Source organism: Salvelinus fontinalis, chromosome 22 (assembly GCF_029448725.1).
Source record: "Salvelinus fontinalis isolate EN_2023a chromosome 22, ASM2944872v1, whole genome shotgun sequence".
NCBI lineage: Eukaryota > Metazoa > Chordata > Actinopteri > Salmoniformes > Salmonidae > Salvelinus > Salvelinus fontinalis.
The window spans coordinates 34885534-34907111 of NC_074686.1; the positions used below are offsets into that span (position 1 = coordinate 34885534).

The window sequence follows — 21578 nt, forward strand, 5'->3', positions numbered from 1 at the left end:
CTACAGGTCTGGTCTATATTAGTATTAACTTACTACAGGTCTGGTCTATATTAGTATTAACTTACTACAGGTCTGCTCTATATTAGTATTACATTACTACAGGTCTCGTCTATATTAGTATTAACTTACTACAGGTCTGGTCTATATTAGTATTACGTTACTGCAGGTCTGCTCTATATTAGTATTACATTACTACAGGTCTGGTCTATATTAGTATTACTGTAACGGCTGTCTAATGCCTCCTCCTCGGATGAGGAGAAGGAGTAAGGGTCGGACCAAAATGCAGCGTTGTATGTAGACATAATGAATTTAATAAATGAAAGACGAAACACGAAGAACACTTGAATTGATTACAAAATAACAAACGACGTAGACTGACCTGAACAAGAACTTACATAAACACGAAGAACGCATGAAACAGGAACAGACTACCTAAACGAACGAACAAACGAAACAGTCCCGTGTGGTGCAAACAGACACAGACACAGGAACAGGAACAATCACCCACAAACAAACAGTGAGAACAGCCTACCTTAATATGGTTCTCAATCAGAGGAAACGTCAAACACCTGCCTCTAATTGAGAACCATATCAGGCAACACATTTAACCCAACATAGAAACACATAACATAGAATACCCACCCCAACTCACTCGCTGACCAACTAAACACATACAAAAACAAGGAAAACAGGTCAGGAACGTGACAATTACATTACTACAGGTCTGGTCTATATTAGTATTAACTTACTACAGGTCTGGTCTATATTAGTATTAACTTACTACAGGTCTGCTCTATATTAGTATTACATTACTACAGGTCTGGTCTATATTAGTATTAACTTACTACAGGTCTGCTCTATATTAGTATTAACTTACTACAGGTCTGGTCTATATTAGTATTAACTTACTACAGGTCTGCTCTATATTAGTATCAAACTACTAAAGGTCTGGTCTATATTAGTATTAAATTGTCAAATTGCTCCATGAACTACCACAGGTCTGCTCTATAAACTACTACAGGTCTTCTCTATAAACTACTACAGGTCTGCTATATAAACTACTACAGGTCTGCTATATAAACTACTACAGGTCTTCTCTATAAACTACTACAGGTCTGCTATATAAACTACTACAGGTCTGCTCTATAAACTACTACAGGTCTGCTATCTAAACTACTACAGGTCTTCTCTATAAACTACTACAGGTCTTCTCTATAAACTACTACAGGTCTGCTCTATAAACTACTACAGGTCTTCTCTATATGAGTATTAAATTACTACAGGTCTGCTATATAAACTACTACAGGTCTGCTCTATAAACTACTACAGGTCTGCTATATAAACTACAACAGGTCTGCTCTATAAACTACTACAGGTCTGCTATATAAACTACTACAGGTCTGCTCTATAAACTACTACAGGTCTGATCTATAAACTACTACAGGTATGCTCTATAAACTACTACAGGTCTGATCTATAAACTACTACAGGTTTGCTATATAAACTACAACAGGTCTGATCTATAAACTACTACAGGTCTGCTCTATAAACTACTACAGGTCTGATCTATAAACTACTACAGGTCTGATCTATAAACTACTACAGGTCTGCTATATAAACTACAACAGGTCTGCTCTATAAACTACTACAGGTCTGCTCTATAAACTACTACAGGTCTACTCTACAAACTACTACATGTCTGCTCTATAAACTACTACAGGTCTGCTCTATAAACTACTACAGGTCTACTTTATAAACTACTTCAGGTCTGATCTATAAACTACTACAGGTCTGCTCTATAAACTACTACAGGTCTGCTATGTAAACTACTACAGGTCTGCTCTATAAACTACTACAGGTGTACTATATAAACTACTACAAGTCTGCTATATAAACTACTTCAGGTCTGATCTATAAACTACTACAGGTCTGCTCTATAAACTACTACAAGTCTGCTATATAAACTACTTCAGGTCTGATCTATAAACTACTACAGGTCTGCTCTATAAACTACTACAGGTCTGCTCTATAAACTACTACAGGTCTGCTCTATAAACTACTACAGGTCTGCTATATAAACTACTACAGGTCTGCTCTATATCACTATTAGACTATACATACAGTGTACTACTCATATTCATAATCCACATATAAAAGTTGTCACATTTGTGTTTCACTAAGAAGTTTGATAAAGCTCCTTATCAGAATGATAAGCCAACCACCACCACCACAAATATAACACATATGTTTCTAGCAGAACTAAGAAATGGTTTGCAACATAACGTTATTTTCAGTACCTTTTTTAACCTCTAATAACCTCCATTACTGTCTGATGTGATACGTATTTGTTCTGATTAGTCATGCTGTGTAACGCTCATTCCTTCGATGATAAACGCGAATCCGACCATCACCCCTGGTGAGACAAAACCGTGACTCGTCAGTGAAGACCACTTTTTGACAGTCCTGTCTGTAAGATAATCTGTCCTCAGTTGCAACACTCACTACCGAGGTCCAAACAACACTGGGTTAACTGCCTTGTTCAGGGGCAGAACAACAGATTTATACCTTGTCAGCTCGGGGATTTGATCCAGCAACTTTTTGGTTACTGGCCCAACGCTCTAACCACTAGGCTACCTGCCGCCCAGTATTTCAACATCTGGGTTTGGAGGATGAAAGGAGAATGCTACCTGCCCGAATGCATAGTGCCAACTGTAAAGTTTGGTGGAGGAGGAATAATGTTCTGGGGTTGTTTTTGTGGTTCGGTGTAGGCCCTTAGTTCCAGTGAAGGGAAATCTTAATGCATACAATGACATTCTAAAGGATTCTGTGCTTCCAACTTTGTGGCAACTTTATGGCAATCGTTTTGGAAGGACCCTTTCCTATTTCAGCATGACAGTGCACAAAGCGAGGTCCATACAGAAATGGTTTGTCGAGACTTGTGAGGAAGATCTTGACTGGCCTGCACAGAGCCCTGACCTCATCCCCATCAAACACCTTTGGGAAGAATTGAAACGCCAACTGCGAGCCAGGCCTAATCACCCAACATCAGTGCCCGACCTCACTAATGCTCTTGTGGCTGAATGAAAGCAAGTGCCCTCAGCAATGTTCCAACATCTAGTGGAAAGCCTTCCCAGAATAACGGAGGCTGTTATAGCAACAAATGGGGACAAACTCCATATTAATGCCCAAGGTTTTGGAATTAGATGTTTAATGAGCAGGTGTCCACATACTTTTGGTAATGTGGTGTAGTTTGCGGCAGAGAAATATAGAAGATAATCTGTCTCTACCACCTAATGTGGTTCAGGGGTTCAGGTATCTGTGAGTCTGTGAGACTTTCCTGTGGGTTCTACAATCCTCCTAAATACAGCTAAGGCCCGTTGTCAAGGACTGTCTGTAACCGTGATACCACACACTGAGAAAACATCAGCCAACAATCCAGATTGATACACACTCCATCTGTCACGTTCCTGACCGGTTGTCTGTTATTTTTGTATGTGTTTAGTTGGTCAGGGCGTGAGTTGGGGTGGGCATTCTATGTTTTGTGTTTCTATGTTAGGCCATTGGTAATTAGCCTTATATGGTTCTCAATCAGAGACAGGTGTTTGTCGTTTCCTCTGATTGGGAACCATATAAAGGTAGGGTGTTCACACTGTTTGTTTGTGGGTGGTTGTCTTCCGTGTCTGTATTGAATGTTCTTACCACACGGGACTGTAGCGTTTTGTTTGTAGTCATTACCTGTTCGTGCGTTCTTCGTGTTATATGTAAGTACTCTATTTCAGGTCTGTCTTCGTTCGTTTTATTATTTTTGTAATTATTCCAAGTGTTGTTTCGTGTTCGTCTTCGTGGTTGAATAAATTCATTATGTTCTCAAAACCCGCTGCATTTTGGTCGGATCCCTACTCCTCCTCTTCGGACGAAGAGGAGGAGAACAAGCGTTACAGAACCACCCACCAACAAAGGATCAAGAAGCGGGTTAACGGACAGCAGCAGGTGTACAAGGAGGAATGGACATGGGAGGAAATCCTAGACGGAGAAGGACCCTGGGCAGAACCAGAGGAGTGTCGCCGCCCCAAAGCGGAGCTGGAGGCAGCGAAAGCGGAGAGGCGGCGATATGAGGAGGCAGCACGGAAACAAGGCTGGAAGCCCGCAAGTCAAACCCAAAAAATTCTTGGGGGGGGGGGACTCTCGGGGTATATAGTTGGGTCAGTCAGCGGACTTGAGCCAACTCCTCCTACTTTACATAAGGAGCCGATGAGGGCGGATTTGGAGGTGAGTAACGCAGAGACAAGGAGCTAATGGAGAAATTGAAGGAGAAAGATATGAGGGATGTACTGGTTTGGTGCATGAGGCTCGGCATCCGTCCGAATGAACGTATTGGTGAGTTAATGTCACTGGGAACAGCTCTCCATACTCGTCCTGAGGAGCGTGCTAGCCGTCTGGTTAAGACAGTGCCTACACCACGCACCAAGCCTCCTGTGCGTCTCCAGAGTCCTGTGCGTCCTGTTACTGCTCCCCGCACTAGCCCTGAGATGCGTGTTCCCAGCCCAATACCACCAGTGCTGGCACCACGCACCAAGCCTCCTGTGCGTCTTCAGAGCCCTGGTTCTCCTCCATGCACTCTCCCTGGGGTGCGTGTCTCCAGCCTAGTACCACCAGTGCTGGCACCATGCACTAAGCCTCATGTGCGTCTCCAGAGCCCTGTACGCACTGTTCCTTCTCCCCGTACTCGCCATGATGTGCGTACCCTCAGCCCGGTACTACCAGTGCCGGTATCAGGCACCAGGCCTATAGTACGCCTTGAGAGTCCAGTGTGCCCTGTTGTTGTTCCCCGCACTAGCCTGAGGGTGCGTGTCCTTAGCCCGGTGCCTCCAGTTCCGGCACCACACACCAGGCCTACAGTGCGTCTCAGCCGGCCAGAGTCTGCCGTCTGCCCAACGGCGCCTGAACTGCCCGTCTGTCCAACGGCGCCTGAACTGCCCGTCAGTCCAACGGCGCTTGACCTGTCCGTCTGCAAAGCGTCGCATGAACTGCCCGTCTGTACTGAGCCTTTAAAGCCGCCCGTCTGTACTGAGCCTGCAAAGCCGCCCGTCTGCCATGAGCCGTCCGCCAGACAGGAGCCGCTACAGCCTTCCGCCAGACAGGAGCCGCTAGAGCCTTCCGCTAGACAGGATCAGCCAGAGCCTTCCGCCAGACAGGATCAGCCAGAGCCTTCCGCCAGACAGGATCAGCCAGAGCCTTCAGCCAGACAGGATCAGCCAGAGCCTTCCACCAGACAGGATCAGCCAGAGCCATCAGCCAGCCATGAGCAGCCAGATCCGTCAGCCAGCCATGAGCAGCCAGATCCGTCAGCCAGCCATGAACAGCCAGATCCGAAATATTCTGCTTTTACAAACTGTTACGCTGTTTTCAAATGAAACGCAATACCTTGCTCTTGTTAAAGCTTTTAGAATGTATTGTTCGGACGAAGAGGAGGAGAACAAGGGTTACACCATCTGAATAATAACCCCCAATGTAAAGGGAGAGGGATAATAACCCCTAATGTAAAGGAGAGGAATAACAACCCCGAATGTAAAGGAGAGGAATAATAACCCCGAATGTAAAGGGAGAGGAATAATAACCCATAATGTAAAGGGAGAGGAATAATAACCCCTAATGTAAAGGGAGAGGAATAATAACCCCTAATGTAAAGGGAGAGGGATAATAACCCCAAATGTAAAGGAGAGGAATAACAACCCCGAATGTAAAGGAGAGGAATAATAACCCATAATGTAAAGGGAGAGGAATAATAACCCATAATGTAAAGGGAGAGGAATAATAACCCCTAATGTAAAGGGAGAGGGATAATAACCCCAAATGTAAAGGCAGAGGGATAATAACCCCTAATGTAAAGGGAGAGGGATAACACCCCTAATGTAAAGGGAGAGGATTAATAACCCCTAATATAAAGGCAAAGGGATTACAACCCCTCATGTAAAGGCAAAGGGATAATAACCGATAATGTAAAGGGAGAGGGATAATAACCCCTAATGTAAAGGGAGAGGGATAACACCCCCAATGTAAAGGGAGAGGGATAATAACCCCTAATGTAAATGGAGAGGAATAATAACCCCTAATGTAAAGGGAGAGGTATAATAACCCCTAATGTAAAGGGAGAGGGATAATAACCCCTAATGTAAATGGAGAGGAATAATAACCCCTAATGTAAAGGGAGAGGAATAATAACCCCTAATGTAAAGGCAGAGGACTCAGACTGCTTCTGAGTTTAGCAGCCACACATACAGTAGACTACCCTGACAGACTCAGAATAGCTTCCTCTACCCCAAACCTTCAATTTGCTAAAGAAAGAAGGCTTTTCAACCAGGTTGACTATTGTTAAACGTAATGCTCGTCTCCTCCATGTTGTGGCAACACCTAGACTTGTGAATTGGCCTTTCTGTGGAGAGAAGACTGTGTTGGGCTGAGAGGGGATCATTTGGAGGGTTTGGGGAAGCAACCCCACCAGGATAGAGTTTTTACGGTTCTTAATTGCTTTGGCAAGTGAAGAGACTTACCTTTGGACACACGTAAATTCATTTACATTTTACATTTTAAGTTACATTTTCACATCAGGCTACTACTGGCCACATGACATTCTAGTAGTAACCAGCGGGATAGGATACTGTGACTAGGATACCTGGAGGATCATGGGTAGTCATGTAACAAGGAAGGAATGCAATCTCTGTCACCTGGCAACCTGAAATGGAGCCCCACCAAAAATAGCCTGGCAATGCAGAATTCCTCAACAATGTACAGTTTGGAATTGTGGCCCAGCGGCTCAATACAGTTCTGGTGCTGATCCTGACCAGACTCCTCCTATGTGTGAACAATGTGGTTGGGTCCATTTAGTTACGGCTGGCATTTTTGCATCTGCATTTAGACGCACAAAAAAAAAAGATCCTTTAATTGAAGGGGGTTTGACTCAAGACACTTTGTTTTTTCAGCTTCACTGCAGCACCCGTCCCCCTTTCTCCTTGCTCCTTTTGGGGCTTTGTTTCCACCACCATATGGTGCAGGCCTTGTGGAAGCAATCCACTAAAAACAACAGGCAGGCCTGCACTTACCCATTTCTTTTTTAACGCCGCAAGAGAATGAATCGCTCTCTTGTTTAGCATTCTGCAAATGACCCAGGATAATTTCTTGTTCTCAAACTAATTAGATTAGTTCAGTGGGTTTCAGGGTTATTGCAATAAGCTGCATGAGTATGAGGGGGAGATGACGGCGTAATCAGACACCAGCATTCAACCTTTCCTTCCTTAATGAGCAGGTTCACACCACCCCTTCTACAACTCTAAGGCATTAAACACACCGAGAATCTCACTGCCGACAGACCGCCGACAGACCGCCGACAGACCGCCGACAGACCGCCGACAGACCGCCGACAGACCGCCGACAGATCGCCGACAGACCGCCGACAGACCGCCGACAGATCGCCGACAGACCGCCGACAGACCGCCGACAGATCGCCGACAGACCGCCGACAGACCGCCGACAGATCGCCGACAGACCGCCGACAGACCGCCGACAGATCGCCGACAGACCGCCGACAGATCGCCGACAGACCGCCGACAGACCGCCGACAGACCGCCGACAGACCGCCGACAGACCGCCGACAGACCGCCGGTAGACCGCCGACAGACCGCCGACAGACCGCCGGTAGACCGCCGGTAGACTGCCAATAGACTTATCACAGTTCCTTCTCTTGTTAGATGAAAAGAGCTACCTGCTGCGTACCGACCCAGCAGTGACGAACCGACCGACCCAGCAGTGACGAACCGACCGACTATAACAGAGATGCTCGTCAGTGGCCAACAACTTGACTTTGTGCCAATCAGAGAGCACGAAGCCAACCAAAACAAAGGGGGAAAGATAGAACATCTATGGATGAGCCAGTCACACTTCATATGCAATGTAGGCTATGAGACGGTAGCTAGCTCAGTGCACAGACACAATGCACACGACACTGGCAAGGTACAACAACGAAGTACTACAAAATACCAACATTAGCGCAGATAGCTTGGAATCTCTTAACCCTCCTAAGCAATATGCATGGATATGCACTGGCAAGTAATGCTACTACCACCTTCTAGTTTGGAGTATTTTCAAAGGTAACAACCCCAATTTCAGCCTTTGTCCAACCCATTCAATAAAAAGTTTTTTTAAATGCATTCAGGTAAGAAGTTGTGGGTGGGGGAACTTGCTCATAAATATTCATTGTGGGGGGTGGGTAAACGTAGCTGTACCTGATCCCAACACTTTTTCACTAAAGCATACATACCAGAAGTCCACTGGCACACTCTGATAAGATAATGATGTGCATCACAAGCTCACAGTGGTAAGACAATGAGTTCCTGACATCTATTGCCACTTGCAGTGTAAGGTTGAATCCCCCATGGGATTTCCACTTGCAGTGTAAGGTTGAATCCCCCATGGGATTTCCACTTGCAGTGTAAGGTTGAATCCCCCATGGGATGCAAACAAAATGTTTAAATGTGGGCTGTATTGGGAAGAAAAGTGAAAATCACCTTGAAAATGAAAATTAGGGGCTCAATTCAATCCAACCCGTATTGTAGTATTTACCATGTAGCTCTTTTTCCTGTGGTCAATGTAACTCACAGATTGGTCTTGGGTACCGTATAAAAACCCATAACTACTACCAGGGCGACCCCCATTCACAGCTATGCTTTCACTTTTCAATTAAAAGTGTGTGGGCACGAAATTAATATTGTAAATTAGAACTCACAATTATTGACCTATAAGCAAACTGTCTTAGCAGACAAACTGTCTTACCAATCATTCATAGTGGTTGGGGAAAAAATCTAACGAGCTGACATGACCAACATTTCTTGTTACGATGGATGTAGCTACGAATATAAACATATAATCCTCATAGCCTACATGTTTTTTCTTCTTCATAAAAGCACATTGATGTGTATAAAACGGTAAGCACATTGAATTTGGTAATTTGAGGAAATCTGCCTTAATGCCTTTTGAATAGCCTCAGTAGTCTAGTCAAGGAAACATCATGCAAAATATATTGGCACACTTAATTTACCAAGGCCAATGCCAAATAAGGCGCGCTGTCGCCTGCTTTTATAGTTAGCCTTGAGGTGGTACCACCCAGCACATCTAGAAGGGGGTGTGTTTCATACCCCTCCCTTGTGCCTCAACACCACTTCTACATCTGCATTGCTTGCTGTTTGGGGTTTTAGGCTGGGTCTCTGTATAGCACTTTGTGACATCAGCTGATGTAAAAAGGGCTTTATAAATACATTTGATTGACTGATCACAATTTCAATGGTAGAGTTGAACTGCTACAGGCAAAAAGAGCTAGATTTCCTATTAAAATACCAAAATAGATACTTTTGCAACTACCTAAATGAAGAACAGAATGTATGTGTTTCACTATAACTAAGTCTAAAACATTTGGTTTTAGATTAAACTATTATTTCATGAAAGTTATTCTTTAACAAGGCTGAGTGGCTGATGACTTCGAAGGTCTTTGCTGTGTGAGCACAAAAGAGATTGACTGTCGACACTGTTCAGTGGTGCTAAGTATTGTTGTCAGGCAAACTATTGACAATTCTGCCCATGTGTCTGAGCTTTAATGGCACTATTCTTTCAGAAGACATCATTTCAACTGCAACCACATGCCGGGTACAAGTCAGTGTTCTTGTGTTCATAATTGCTTCACTTGGTGATGTTGGATAACGTTGTGAAGTGACAGAAAGACAAAGATGGCCGCCCAGAGTTTCAATTCTACTCAGCAGTCAAAGAGACAATCATCTTGCTCTGAGTAATGGTAATACTCTTCTACAATTACTACGTTCCAAGTTACACAAGTGTGATTTCCATCGTGTTTTGGGACATATGAGCAAATTCTCTGTGGTATGATGCGATCAAAAAGAATTTAAGCCTTGAACCAAGAACGATGAACATCCAAAGCTCATCTGCCTTGCATTGTGTAGAAACAAATTCTATACCTGTACTTGAAGGTTGAAGGAAACACTGAGGACATGAGAGAGCAACAGTAGTTGGCTGAGATGGCGTGAAAACAACTGGGCCGCTACGCCATAGAGTCGCAACAGCAGAACTGCCCAAGCAGAAATATTTATCCAGACACCGGAGAACCGTGAAAAATGTTATCTTCTTTAGACATTTGAAATAAGCATTATAGAATCATTTGGCACAGCGCGTCCTTCAAAACCCATTGACACATCATATATCACTGAGGCTTGTTCCTACAGACACACTGTGCTGACAACTAACTTCATCTGTATAATATTACCCAAATCAAGGCTGCATTTAATGAACCTTGTACTTCTGACGCTAACAGCTGCTATCCTTCAGAAAAAGGGCAAAAGAGTTACAGAAACAGCTCCTTTCTCAAGTTGAGGCCGTATCATGGTTTCATGTGAAACGTTTGTATGTTTGAGGAAGTCTGAGTTCAAAATAGTCCAGATTGAAACTCACTGGTAACCACTCCAGCTACAGTGATAACGGAGTGTATTCACACTATCGGTCCTCTAAAATCGCCTGCGTTCTAAAATATCAGTCAGTATTCCTGTAATGAGTATAACATTAATATCATATGATTTCTAAAACATAGCACTATGCAACAGGCCTCCGCTCAGACATCTATCAGGATGATGACTTCACACTCAGTACTCTGAATCAGCTCAGATAACATGTCAAATAAATCCACTAACCACCTGACCTATACCTGATGTCCCACATACAGGTCATGTACTTTAGCCTAACATCTAGATGCAAGCCAATCACTTTTTACAAACATCTACCAAAGTAAACGTAGGATGGGGTAAATAACACAAAAAAATAAGGATTCAAAACAATCTGGTGTTTTCCTTCTTTGGGGCTCTGTTTTCTATGGCTGAGCTGATCATGAGAATAACACTCGAAACACTTGAATGCATGTTTCATTGGCTGTTAATAATAGCTCAGCTGTCTCTATGAAACACAACTGAAAACTTAAGAACCAACTGCAAGTTTTAAGAACCAACTAAAAGCTCTAAGAACCAACTGAAAGCTCTAAGAACCAATTGAAAGCTTTAAGAACCAACTGAAAGCTCTAAGAACCAACTGAAAGCTTTAAGAACCAACTGAAAGCTTTAAGAACCAGCTGAAAGCTCTAAGAACCAAATGAAAGCTTTAAGAACCAACTGAAAGCTCTAAGAACCAACTGAAAGCTTTAAGAACCAACTGAAAGCTTTAAGAACCAACTGAAAGCTTTAAGAACCAACTGAAAGCTTTAAGAACCAACTGAAAGCTCTACGAACCAACTGAAAGCTTTAAATTAAACCCACTACTCTGTTTTGAGTAGTCTGGATTGGAAAAGATAGCATATATTAAACATTATACAAATCTACTGAAATCGCTAGACAGTCAGGAGAAAACGTTTCTGCAGCGTTAAACAAAGACATTTTCTCGTAATAGCTGTTAATTATCACGTTTAATATTCGGATCTGGATGAAGAGAACATTTTCAACTATGACATACATTTTGAGATACGTCACTTAAGGTCACCGACTGTTAAGAAGTCCAAACCGCCAGCTGTGCGGACACTTTCCAAACTTAATGAGAGTATTAGATTTCTGTGCTCATTGCTTTTCAATGTCATAGTGCAATGCACAGCAAAGAGCACAACACTTGTACTGACGCTGAGGATTTAGAAAGAAACAGCATAAATGACTGAATCCTTGTGACAAAAAACAAACACCGCAGTTATTGATTAATTACCATAAATGTTGAAATATTGTAGTGTCCTTATCAAGAGTGATAACCTGCCACTTGATGGCAATGCTAGCATTGACCAAAAGACAGGTATAAATAAGGACACTGTTTAATGCGAAGCGAATTGATCGGTTAAGAAAGATGACAGGTGTTGGTTCACATCTAATTAGACTCCTCTATCTTCATAATGAATTATTCCTCAGCAGTTCATGGCAAAGGCAAAGCAGCACTCCTGTTGCATCTGTCAATACCATGCAATATTGTTCTAGGCTATACAGGCTATACGTACTGCCAGTAACTTACTCCTACCTACCCTGCAAAATCCCCTGAAACGTTGTACTATCTACCCTGCAAAATCACCTGAAACTTTGTCCTACCTACCCTGCAAAATCACCTGAAACTTTGTCCTACCTACCCTGCAAAATCCCCTGAAACGTTGTCCTATCTACCCTGCAAAATCACCTGAAACTTTGTCCTACCTACCCTGAAAAATCACCTGAAACTTTGTCCTACCTACCCTGCAAAATCACCTGAAACGTTGTCCTACCTACCCTGCAAAATCACCTGAAACGTTGTCCTACCTACCCTGCAAAATCCCCTGAAACGTTGTCCTACCTACCCTGAAAAATCACCTGAAACTTTGTCCTACCTACCCTGCAAAATCACCTGAAACGTTGTCCTACCTACCCTGCAAAATCACCTGAAACGTTGTCCTACCTACCCTGAAAAATCACCTGAAACTTTGTCCTACTTACCCTGCAAAATCACCTGAAACTTTGTCCTACTTACCCTGCAAAATCATCTGAAACTTTGTCCTACCTACCCTGCAAAATCACCTGAAACTTTGTCCTACCTACCCTGCAAAATCACCTGAAACGTTGTATCTCAGTATGTGAAATTAACTTCAGGTATGAGTCCTGTTACATCTGTCAATAACATGAAATACTGTTGTCTATATGTACTGCCAGTAACTTTGTGTCTCAGTATGAATAAACGTTAGGTATGACTAAGCTCTAACAACACTGTAGAAACCTACATTATAGCAACAACCTCCTGGAACGTTTTGTAAACGATCAGAGCATAAAGATACAGACAATAAAACTGTCAGTTGACCCATCTAGACAAGAGCAGAGTGAACGGAGAACGTACCATGAGCATGTGTGTGGTCCAGGGGGCGGTAGAAAACATTAAGTCAATATAGACAACATTCCACATAATAACCTCTACAAATACAGATGGTACTGCCTTCAATATCAGATCAAAACGCTGGAATATACCACAGCTAAGAACATAAAACTGCAAAAAAGGATAGAGCCGAGCAAAACAACTCCACAACAACGAAGAGTAAGCTAGAGTTCAATAAAACATATTTTGAGAACCCCGCCTGTGACTCGGTTTTCCAAAAAGATTGAAATAAAGCGTTTACAATCTTTAATAACCTCGGGCCTATTCAATTTGGGTTTCGGCTGACTAGAAACCGTTTCAAGTTACGTGAAAATAAACAATATTCACATTTCTCTAAGCCTAATCTGTGTATATTGAGGCCTACAACAAGAGAGATCATACCTCTGCTGAGCATTGGGTTAGCGCATTATCAGCACAGATTCCACAGGGAGAAAGATGATCAGAGTGAGAACAACATCCAGGGTCCCTGCTTCTTGACTGAGGTATCCTTTATTCCACGTCCATGCTGGAGATTCATTTATTCCATTGTCTTTTCTTTGGTCTTGTTGTTGTTGGCAGGGTCTTTCTGAAGTTTGTAAAAGTTGTCTCTCTTCTTCCACTTGTGTCTTCAGAGGTCACAGGTCAGAGCAGTCCTGGGTTCCACTGGAGCACACATCACAACGCTTCTCTCTCTGTAATCACACCCCATAAAAAAAAGAAAACACATGTAAAAATCAAGGAATCACAAAAAAGTGAAATCAACACAATATATTCTTAAAATGTATCCACAAATGCACATCAAACGTGCAAGTAAACCTCAAAAGTTTTCTCAAAACAATAGCTTGGAAACTGGAACGAGTTAAAAAGCTATAAAAAGTCATAAAACGTATGAAGGCCATACTGACCGACATGTTGCCTTCCATGTGATTTCGAGAGAGAACAATGATCAGTAAAAACACGATTAACGACGCGGTCATTACAAATCAGAGTCAGTCCTGTGCACGGCATCATCTGCCAGGCTGTCGGTCTCATGAATGAATAGGAGGTCTAACGGTACGACAGACCCTCTGGCAAACCAAATTGGATACAGGAAAGCCAACCTTCCCCAGGAACACTATTTTCTCCAACTCTTCTCGACGACTCATCCTGTCCAACCTGTCTGAGATGTAATGGCCGTGCCCACTACAGTAGAAAAACACTGAACAATAATGGAAATAAAGAACACACCCTGATAGACAGATCCTGAACACAGAGGCTAAACTGACTCATCAGAGTTCTAAAGGGGAGAGGAGAGGTTTATCTGTGTCTGGTTTATCTGTATAGGTTTATCTGTGTCTGGGTGATGGTTAAGGGAATTTCTATGCTGGCTAGCCCAAAGTGCATTATGGAAATCCTAAGATAAAACACAAACACACACAAACACAATTTCTAAGTCTGGTGTAGAAAAGAGGTGAGGATTCTTATGTGATAAAGGGAAATTCCTGATCTAAACCTACAAGAAATGTCTACCAGACACAGACAGCAGGTCTGGAAATGTAGGCCTCTTGATTTATCCCTAATATAAAACAGAAATTGTCTAGGCCCACATCACTACACCTTCCCAAACCACACCATAAGCCCCTGCTGCATACAGAGCCCAGTACAAGCCACCCCCATCCATATGACTGGAGGAGGTACAACAAGCAGTTGTTTTTCTTGGGGAAATTAGTAGTTCAAATACTGACTTGCTTTAACAGGTGAAAACACTCGGGGGGGGGGGGGGGGGGGGGGGGCGAGTGGCGCAGTGGTCTAAGGCACTGCATCTCAGTGCTAGAGGGGTCACTACAAACCCTGGTTCAATTCCTGGCTGTATCACAAACGGCCGTGATTGGGAGTCCCATAGCGCGGAGCACAATTGGCCCTGCGTCGTTAGGGTTTGGCCAGGGTAGGGCGTCATTGTAAATAAGAACTTGCTCTTAACTGACTTGCCTAGTTAAATAAAGGTTAAATAATAAATACATCACAGATCCCTATTAGCCTCAAGAACAAGGCCTACTTTCTATCCCTTTAAGAGCCTGTTGTTCAGAATATATATTTTGAAAAAATCTGTTAAATGCAACAGTTGTGTGAAATACATTAACTATTACAGGTCTTGGATCAGCAACTGACAGTGGGAAGGACTTTTTGCAACAAAAAAAAAGAAATAAAAAATAAGCTGTATCAACAACTATTATAGGCTACTCTAACCCTGGACCCATTTTCCCACAAATCTGGAAAAAAAAATATTCAGAAAAAAAATATAAACGCAACAAGTCACATGTCTCATTAGCTGAAATAAAGATCCCAGAAATGTTTCATATGCACAAAAAGCTTATTTTCTCAAATTCTGTGCAGAAATGTGTTTCCATCCCTGTTAGTGAGCCTCAAGTTTTGAGGGAGGATGCAATTGGCATGCTGACTGCAGGAATGTCCACCAGAGCTGTTTAAAAAAATGTGTTTAACTAGGCAAGAGATGTCCACCAGAGCTGTGGCCAGAGAATTGTATGTTAATTTCTCTACCATATGAGAAATTTTGAAATTTCTAGAGAAATTGGCACTACGTCCAACCGGCCTGCAGACCACATGTATGGGGTAGTGTGGGCGAGCGGTTTTCTGATGTCAACGATGTGAACAGAGTGCCCCATGGTGGCAGTGGGGTTATGGTATGGGCAGGCATAAACTACGGGCAACAAACACAATTGCATTTTATCGATGGCAATTTGAATGAACAGAGATACCGTGACGAGATCCTGAGGCCCATTGTTGTGCCATAGTTCCGTCGACATCACCTCATGTTTCAGCATAATAATTGCAAGGATTTGTAAACAATTCCTGAAAGCGGCAAATGTCCCAGTTCTTCCATGGCCTACATGTCACTCATTGAGCATGTTTGGGATGCTCTGGATCGAGGTGTACGACAGCGTGTTCCAGTTCCCGCCAATATCCAGCAACTTCAATCAGCCATTGAAGAGGAGTGGGACAACATTCCACAGGCCTCAATCAACAGCCTGATCAACTCTATACAAAGGAGATGTGTCGCGCTGCATGAGGCAAATGGTGGTAACACCAGATACGGACTGTTTTTCTGACTGTTTTTTTTAAGGTATCTGTGACCAACAGATGCATATTTTTATTCCCAGTCATGTGAAATCCATAGATTAGGGCCTAATGAATTTATTTCAGTTGACTGATTTCCTTATATGAACTGTAGCGCGGTAAAATCTTAGAAATTGTTCCATGTTGCGTTTATATTTTTGTTCAGTATATTTGTTTGCCAAGGTGATTCTGAGGTGTTATTACAAGTTTTTAGCGCTACCAATTACTGCTGTCCATCCCCTCAAATTAAACGTAAGAATTATGTCAGCGGGTTAAAGAAAATCGAACGTTTCCTGCCTCTCCTGGTTGCATGTATCAAACCACCAAGGAAGGTGTCTAGTCACTTGCCGAAGCATTAAAGGGAATATTTAAAGGCACAGTAGACCAGTGTGTTCTATAGAGCGTTTTTGTTTTGAAAGCAAAAACAACATTCAAAGTGATAAAATATACGTGAGCAGGCCTTTATTCTTGCCTATTTAAGTGAATGGATATTAGGGGGGTTTCCTAGACAACGGTCAGAAATGACTATACAGATATTATACAGTATGTCTAAGGCTGATTTTCGATTTCAATATGTTTTCACTGAGATACAACCGGCTCCAGAAAAATGCTAAACTTTGCTGAATGGCAATGAAGGGTGTCTGAGACAACAAAACAAATCTAGATCTTCATCAACAAACGTATCACAATTTTACCTAATTTCTGTAATAGCCTACGTCTCAAATTACATTAAGATCGTCGACGTCTACAATTCTTCAGGGAGACATGGACGTGTTTAATCTGCTCTAGTTACGTTTCTCAGGGAGACATGGACGTGTTTAATCTGCTTTAGTTACGTTTCTCAGGGAGACATGGACGTGTTTAATCTGCTCTAGTTACGTTTCTCAGGGAGACATGGACGTGTTTAATCTGCTCTAGTTACGTTTCTCAGGGAGACATGGACGTGTTTAATCTGCTCTAGTTACGTTTCTCAGGGAGACATAGACGTGTTTAATCTGCTCTAGTTACGTTTCTCAGGGAGACATAGACGTGTTTAATCTGCTCTAGTTACGTTTCTCGTGTCCTTTAGGATTTTAAGATATTGACAGTTTTTATATTATACATAACTGTTTTATTTCACGAGGCTTCAAAATATGTATCTTTTCATTAATAATGTATTTATACAGCAGCATCTATATGTAGAATTTGGTACGAAGATACACTGCAAAGTGAGAGGCTCACAGCATTTCGGGGAAAAAATCCCCCTAGAAGAAGTTGTGCAAACTCTAAAGCCATGTATAACAAATACAAACGCCCCATCGCTGCTTTCTCCTACCGACGAGCCTCAAATCCATCCGTCAGCCATAAAGACCCTTCCCTATACATTGCTCATCTACTGCAGCCCCCCTCCAAAGAACTAACAGATGGGGAAACCATTTACATTTCAAATATACCTACCGTAATTCAGCAGACACTTCACACAGCTCTTATCAAACTAACTATTTGGATCTTTTCTCTCCGTTTTGAAAGAAGCAGTCCTTGTATAGAGTAGTAAACACTACAGAATACTGATGTTAAGTCTTTTGTTTTTCCATAATTCTCTAATTACTAAAAACCAAAACTAAAATTGTCTTCGAAAATGAGACTAAAGAGTGGCTTCGCACATCAATGGATTATTGTGACAAAACATTGCACAGTGTAAATTTAATTAAGGACTTGGGAAGTGCTTCGTGTATCAATCAGATTCAGTAGTAGGTACACGGCCACAATGAGGACAAAGTTGACTTTGAGAAGTGGATTTTTGCGGCCAGATATTTTGATGTATATTATGTATAATAAATACAATTTATGCATGTGTGTGTTATCACTATTAAGTTGTTATTAATATGCACAACATAAATAATTGGAATATAAGACATACAGGTAGCCAATACAATAAATAACTAGCCTATTGTTATACATAGTTGAGACAATGTTTTAACTTAACCTCTCTCTACCCTCCTAGAATGATGGAAAGCATTTATTTGCTTTGGCCACGTCATTAAAAAACGTTCACTGGCAAGAAGGCTTTTTCATAGACAGAATCTGTGACATTTCCTGACGCATGTTGCCGTGTAGGCTGGCTGGTTGGTTTCACAGTTTACGGGAAAGGGTACGAAAGCATCTACTGGAGCCAACATGGGAATTTTGTGTCATGTAAAAAATAAAATTGTCATAACAATGTAACTACAAACCAAGTCTAAGAGAAGCTGAAAAGTTGGTGATTTAGAGTTGTGTTCAGATCAAATAAATATATTTTCTTACAAACTGAAAAATAGTAAGTTTAGATCGACAGAAACATTGTCTAAAAGTAAAAAGTTATGCCTTGAAAAAGTCCAGACCTTTAGGGGGTTATTTGCTACAATGTCCATGGTTACAATGTATCTATCAAGTTCATACACACACTGATGGTATAGTGTAACTGTGTTGCACTACAAGTAAGACAGTTTTACATGCCTCTGAAAGCAGCACTTTGCCCCAACAGCTGAGTAGCAAACCAAACTACTTCACCTCCTCACTAGAGCAACGAAGCAGGTATCACAATGGTAGAAATATATTATCTTTATAACACTTTATGACAACATTATGAAAAGCTAAGTTAAGTTTCTGCAAAGTGAGCTCCTTCATCATGATGCCCAGTCATGCTAGTCTAAACTGTATGAGTTCCACAGACACACACACACACACACACACACACACACATTGCACCTCAGTGTCATCTTCTTTGAGACATAGCCTAATCCCCTCCACATGGACTGGAATATGGAAATGACTCACTTCTCCAAGTGGCCTGCTATATTTAAGCAATAAGACCCAGAGGTAGTGGTATATGGCCAGTATACCACAGCTAAGGGATGCTCTTTTACGCTCGACGCAACGTGGAGTGCCTGGACACAGCCCTTAGCCGTGGTATATAAGCCATATAGCACAAACCCCTGAGGTGCCTTATTGCTATTATAAAGTGATTACCACCGTAATTAGAGCAGTAAAAATAAATGTTTTGTCATTCCTGTGGTATACGATCTGATATACCACGGCTGTCAGCCAATCTACATACAGGGCTCGAACCACCGAGTTTATAATGACGTTTAAATAATGAACAAGTGGTCCGTCATTGATAAAGTTCCCAGGACTTTGTTACACTTGTTTGTAACAAAATAACAACACGACTTGAACATTCTATCAACCAAAACGTAGAACTTCGACAGCATACGAATACAATGTGGAAAGTTTAGAAAATAGGTTACTGGTGAAATATCTATAATTTGCAATTTCACTAACCTAGCTGTGCCTCATTCATTGTAGTTAGTTGACATATTCTCTAGACCCAAGTGTGTTGCCATGCCTACGCGTTTTCTTATCTTTGACGAACATCACAGTTACAGAAAGTTTTAAAAATGAGTGTTACACGTTATTCAGTTCTCGACATGAATCATTCAACTTAAACATTCAACTTCGAAATAAATACAAAAGTTTCAAAAACCCAATAAATTAGGCTACATTGTAACTTAATATAACCTCTGCCATGCGCTCTCTTTACGAACAATGAAAACAGAAACACACGATGCGCCAAATAAAATCCTCATATGATCAGTGTGTGTGTGTGTGTGTGCAGACATAAAAGTAGATCTACTCAAGAAGATAACGCTATTCTGTCCCCAACACCTATCTACAATGCGTCGCGCTTTTACAACAATTCAACGAATGCTACAACACCCTGAAATCAAATTATTAAATGAAACCGCAAGGAGAAAGTAAGCTACAAACCTACTGCAACTCATGTTATTCTTCCTTCTCAATACGTGACCCCCTCTGCTTCTACCAAGTAGCCAATTTCAATTTCTCATGCGTTTGACCCAACAAAACCTAAATGCCATGTGAAATCCGAGAAGCACTGCTGGTGTTTTTTTCACAGCAAAGTAGCTCACAACTGATTCATGAAATCCCTTAGCTCTTACATAACATTCGCTAAAAGCGATCAGTATTCTGGTACTACTGTAGATTCACATCTAATTGCTCGCCTCTGTGCTAGTAACGTGCATTGATTCAGTTTGTCCTTACCTGTTGATTAAATTGCAATAGTCTTTGCAGTCTAAAAGATGGTGGAGCTTTGGCGTAAGCCATGAACCGTCTTTGTGTGGTTTGTTTGTTGATCTCGGGGTAGGCTATTATAATTGTTTTGTTACAGGGGATACACGATTTCCAATATCGCCTGTGCACGTGGAATCAGGGTGACTGTGTATAATATTTAAAACGCCTGAGTCTGGATGGAAAATGAGGATTAGTTTGCAGTGATCTCAGTTCTTTATCAGAAATGTTATCGCTTGACAGGACCTCAGACTCCAAGCATTACGTCAGTTTCAAGACACCAACACTATTAATATCAAGAAGCCCTTGCGGAGGAAAGCGCCAGCCCAGACCGGTCGTTCTTAAAGGGACAGACGCATCCCTGCTCCTCACTAACCAGCACCAAACTATAACACAATAATAACAAGTGAACCGTTTATCCAGTTTATTTGAAATTATCTAATATTCATCATATATGATTCTGTGATTGTATGTGTTTGGCTTAGTGTGAGTCTGTGTACGTTACAAATAATATGGTAATCTTTTTATCTTATTTTATCCAACGTCTAATACAAAATATTATATGTTCATTAGACTTGGCTATTTCTGAGTTATGTTATGGGTATACTATGTTGGTATACTATATCACTCTTCGATGATAGACATATTTTCTTTAGTCTAAAAATCCTCACAATTGCAACAAACCACAATATTGTGGTTATACAGATTTCCAAGAGTAAATGTGGATTATATAATTATTTCCAGACTGAAATGAAGACTTAGCCCTATACACCATGATAACCCAATTTAATTGATCTTCTAATCTCACAATGGTCTCATTGATTAGTTTGTGCCAAGTTACTATATTCTATTAAGTTCTCAAATTAAATTAAATTGTATTTGTCACTTGGGCCGAATACAACAGGTGTAGATCTTACCGCGAAATGCTTACTTACAAGCCCTTAACCAACAATGCATAGACTTAAGAAAATATTCACTAAATAAACTAAAGTCAAAAATCAAATAAAAAGCAACACAAGAAAATAACAATACCGAGGCTATATACAGGGCGTCCCAGTACCGAGTCAATGTGTGTGGGTACAGGTTAGTCGAGGTCATTTGTACGTGTAGGTAGGGGTGAAGTGACTATGCATGGATAAACAGAAGGCAAGGCGTATAGGCTCTATATTGCACCCTCTATACTCATATTGTTAACACTACTAGAAGTAAAGAGTTCATATTCCAAGGGTTTACAGGGCTAAAAATGGGTGACTTTTTCTTCAAAGCAAAAGGAGCTCTTACATGCTATTGGTTTAAGCCTCTATGTGCACACAACACACCACACTTGAAATAATTATAAATACTATTATAATCCGGGTAGTTCGAGCCCCGGATGCTGATTGACTGAAAAGCTGTGGTATACGAGA

The 21578-nt window shown here is 41.7% G+C and overlaps 1 protein-coding gene across 3 annotated transcripts in view; it reads right to left on the reverse strand.

Annotated features, from left to right (window-relative positions):
- Positions 1 to 20443, reverse strand: part of LOC129820233 (zinc finger transcription factor Trps1-like) — a 239989-nt gene extending 219546 nt beyond the window's left edge. The window contains exons 1-2 of one of the 3 annotated variants that reach the window (XM_055877258.1): positions 20146 to 20443; positions 13354 to 13643 (exon numbers count right to left, since the gene is read on the reverse strand). In XM_055877258.1, coding sequence (XP_055733233.1) covers positions 13354 to 13366 — 13 coding nt within the window. In that variant the 5' untranslated portion in view covers positions 13367 to 13643; positions 20146 to 20443. Of the gene's footprint in view, positions 1 to 13353; positions 13644 to 19851; positions 20115 to 20145 lie in introns of those variants that run through there. The other 2 variants (XM_055877261.1, XM_055877260.1) reach the window with 2 other exon arrangements.
- Positions 20444 to 21578: the final 1135 nt, after the last annotated feature.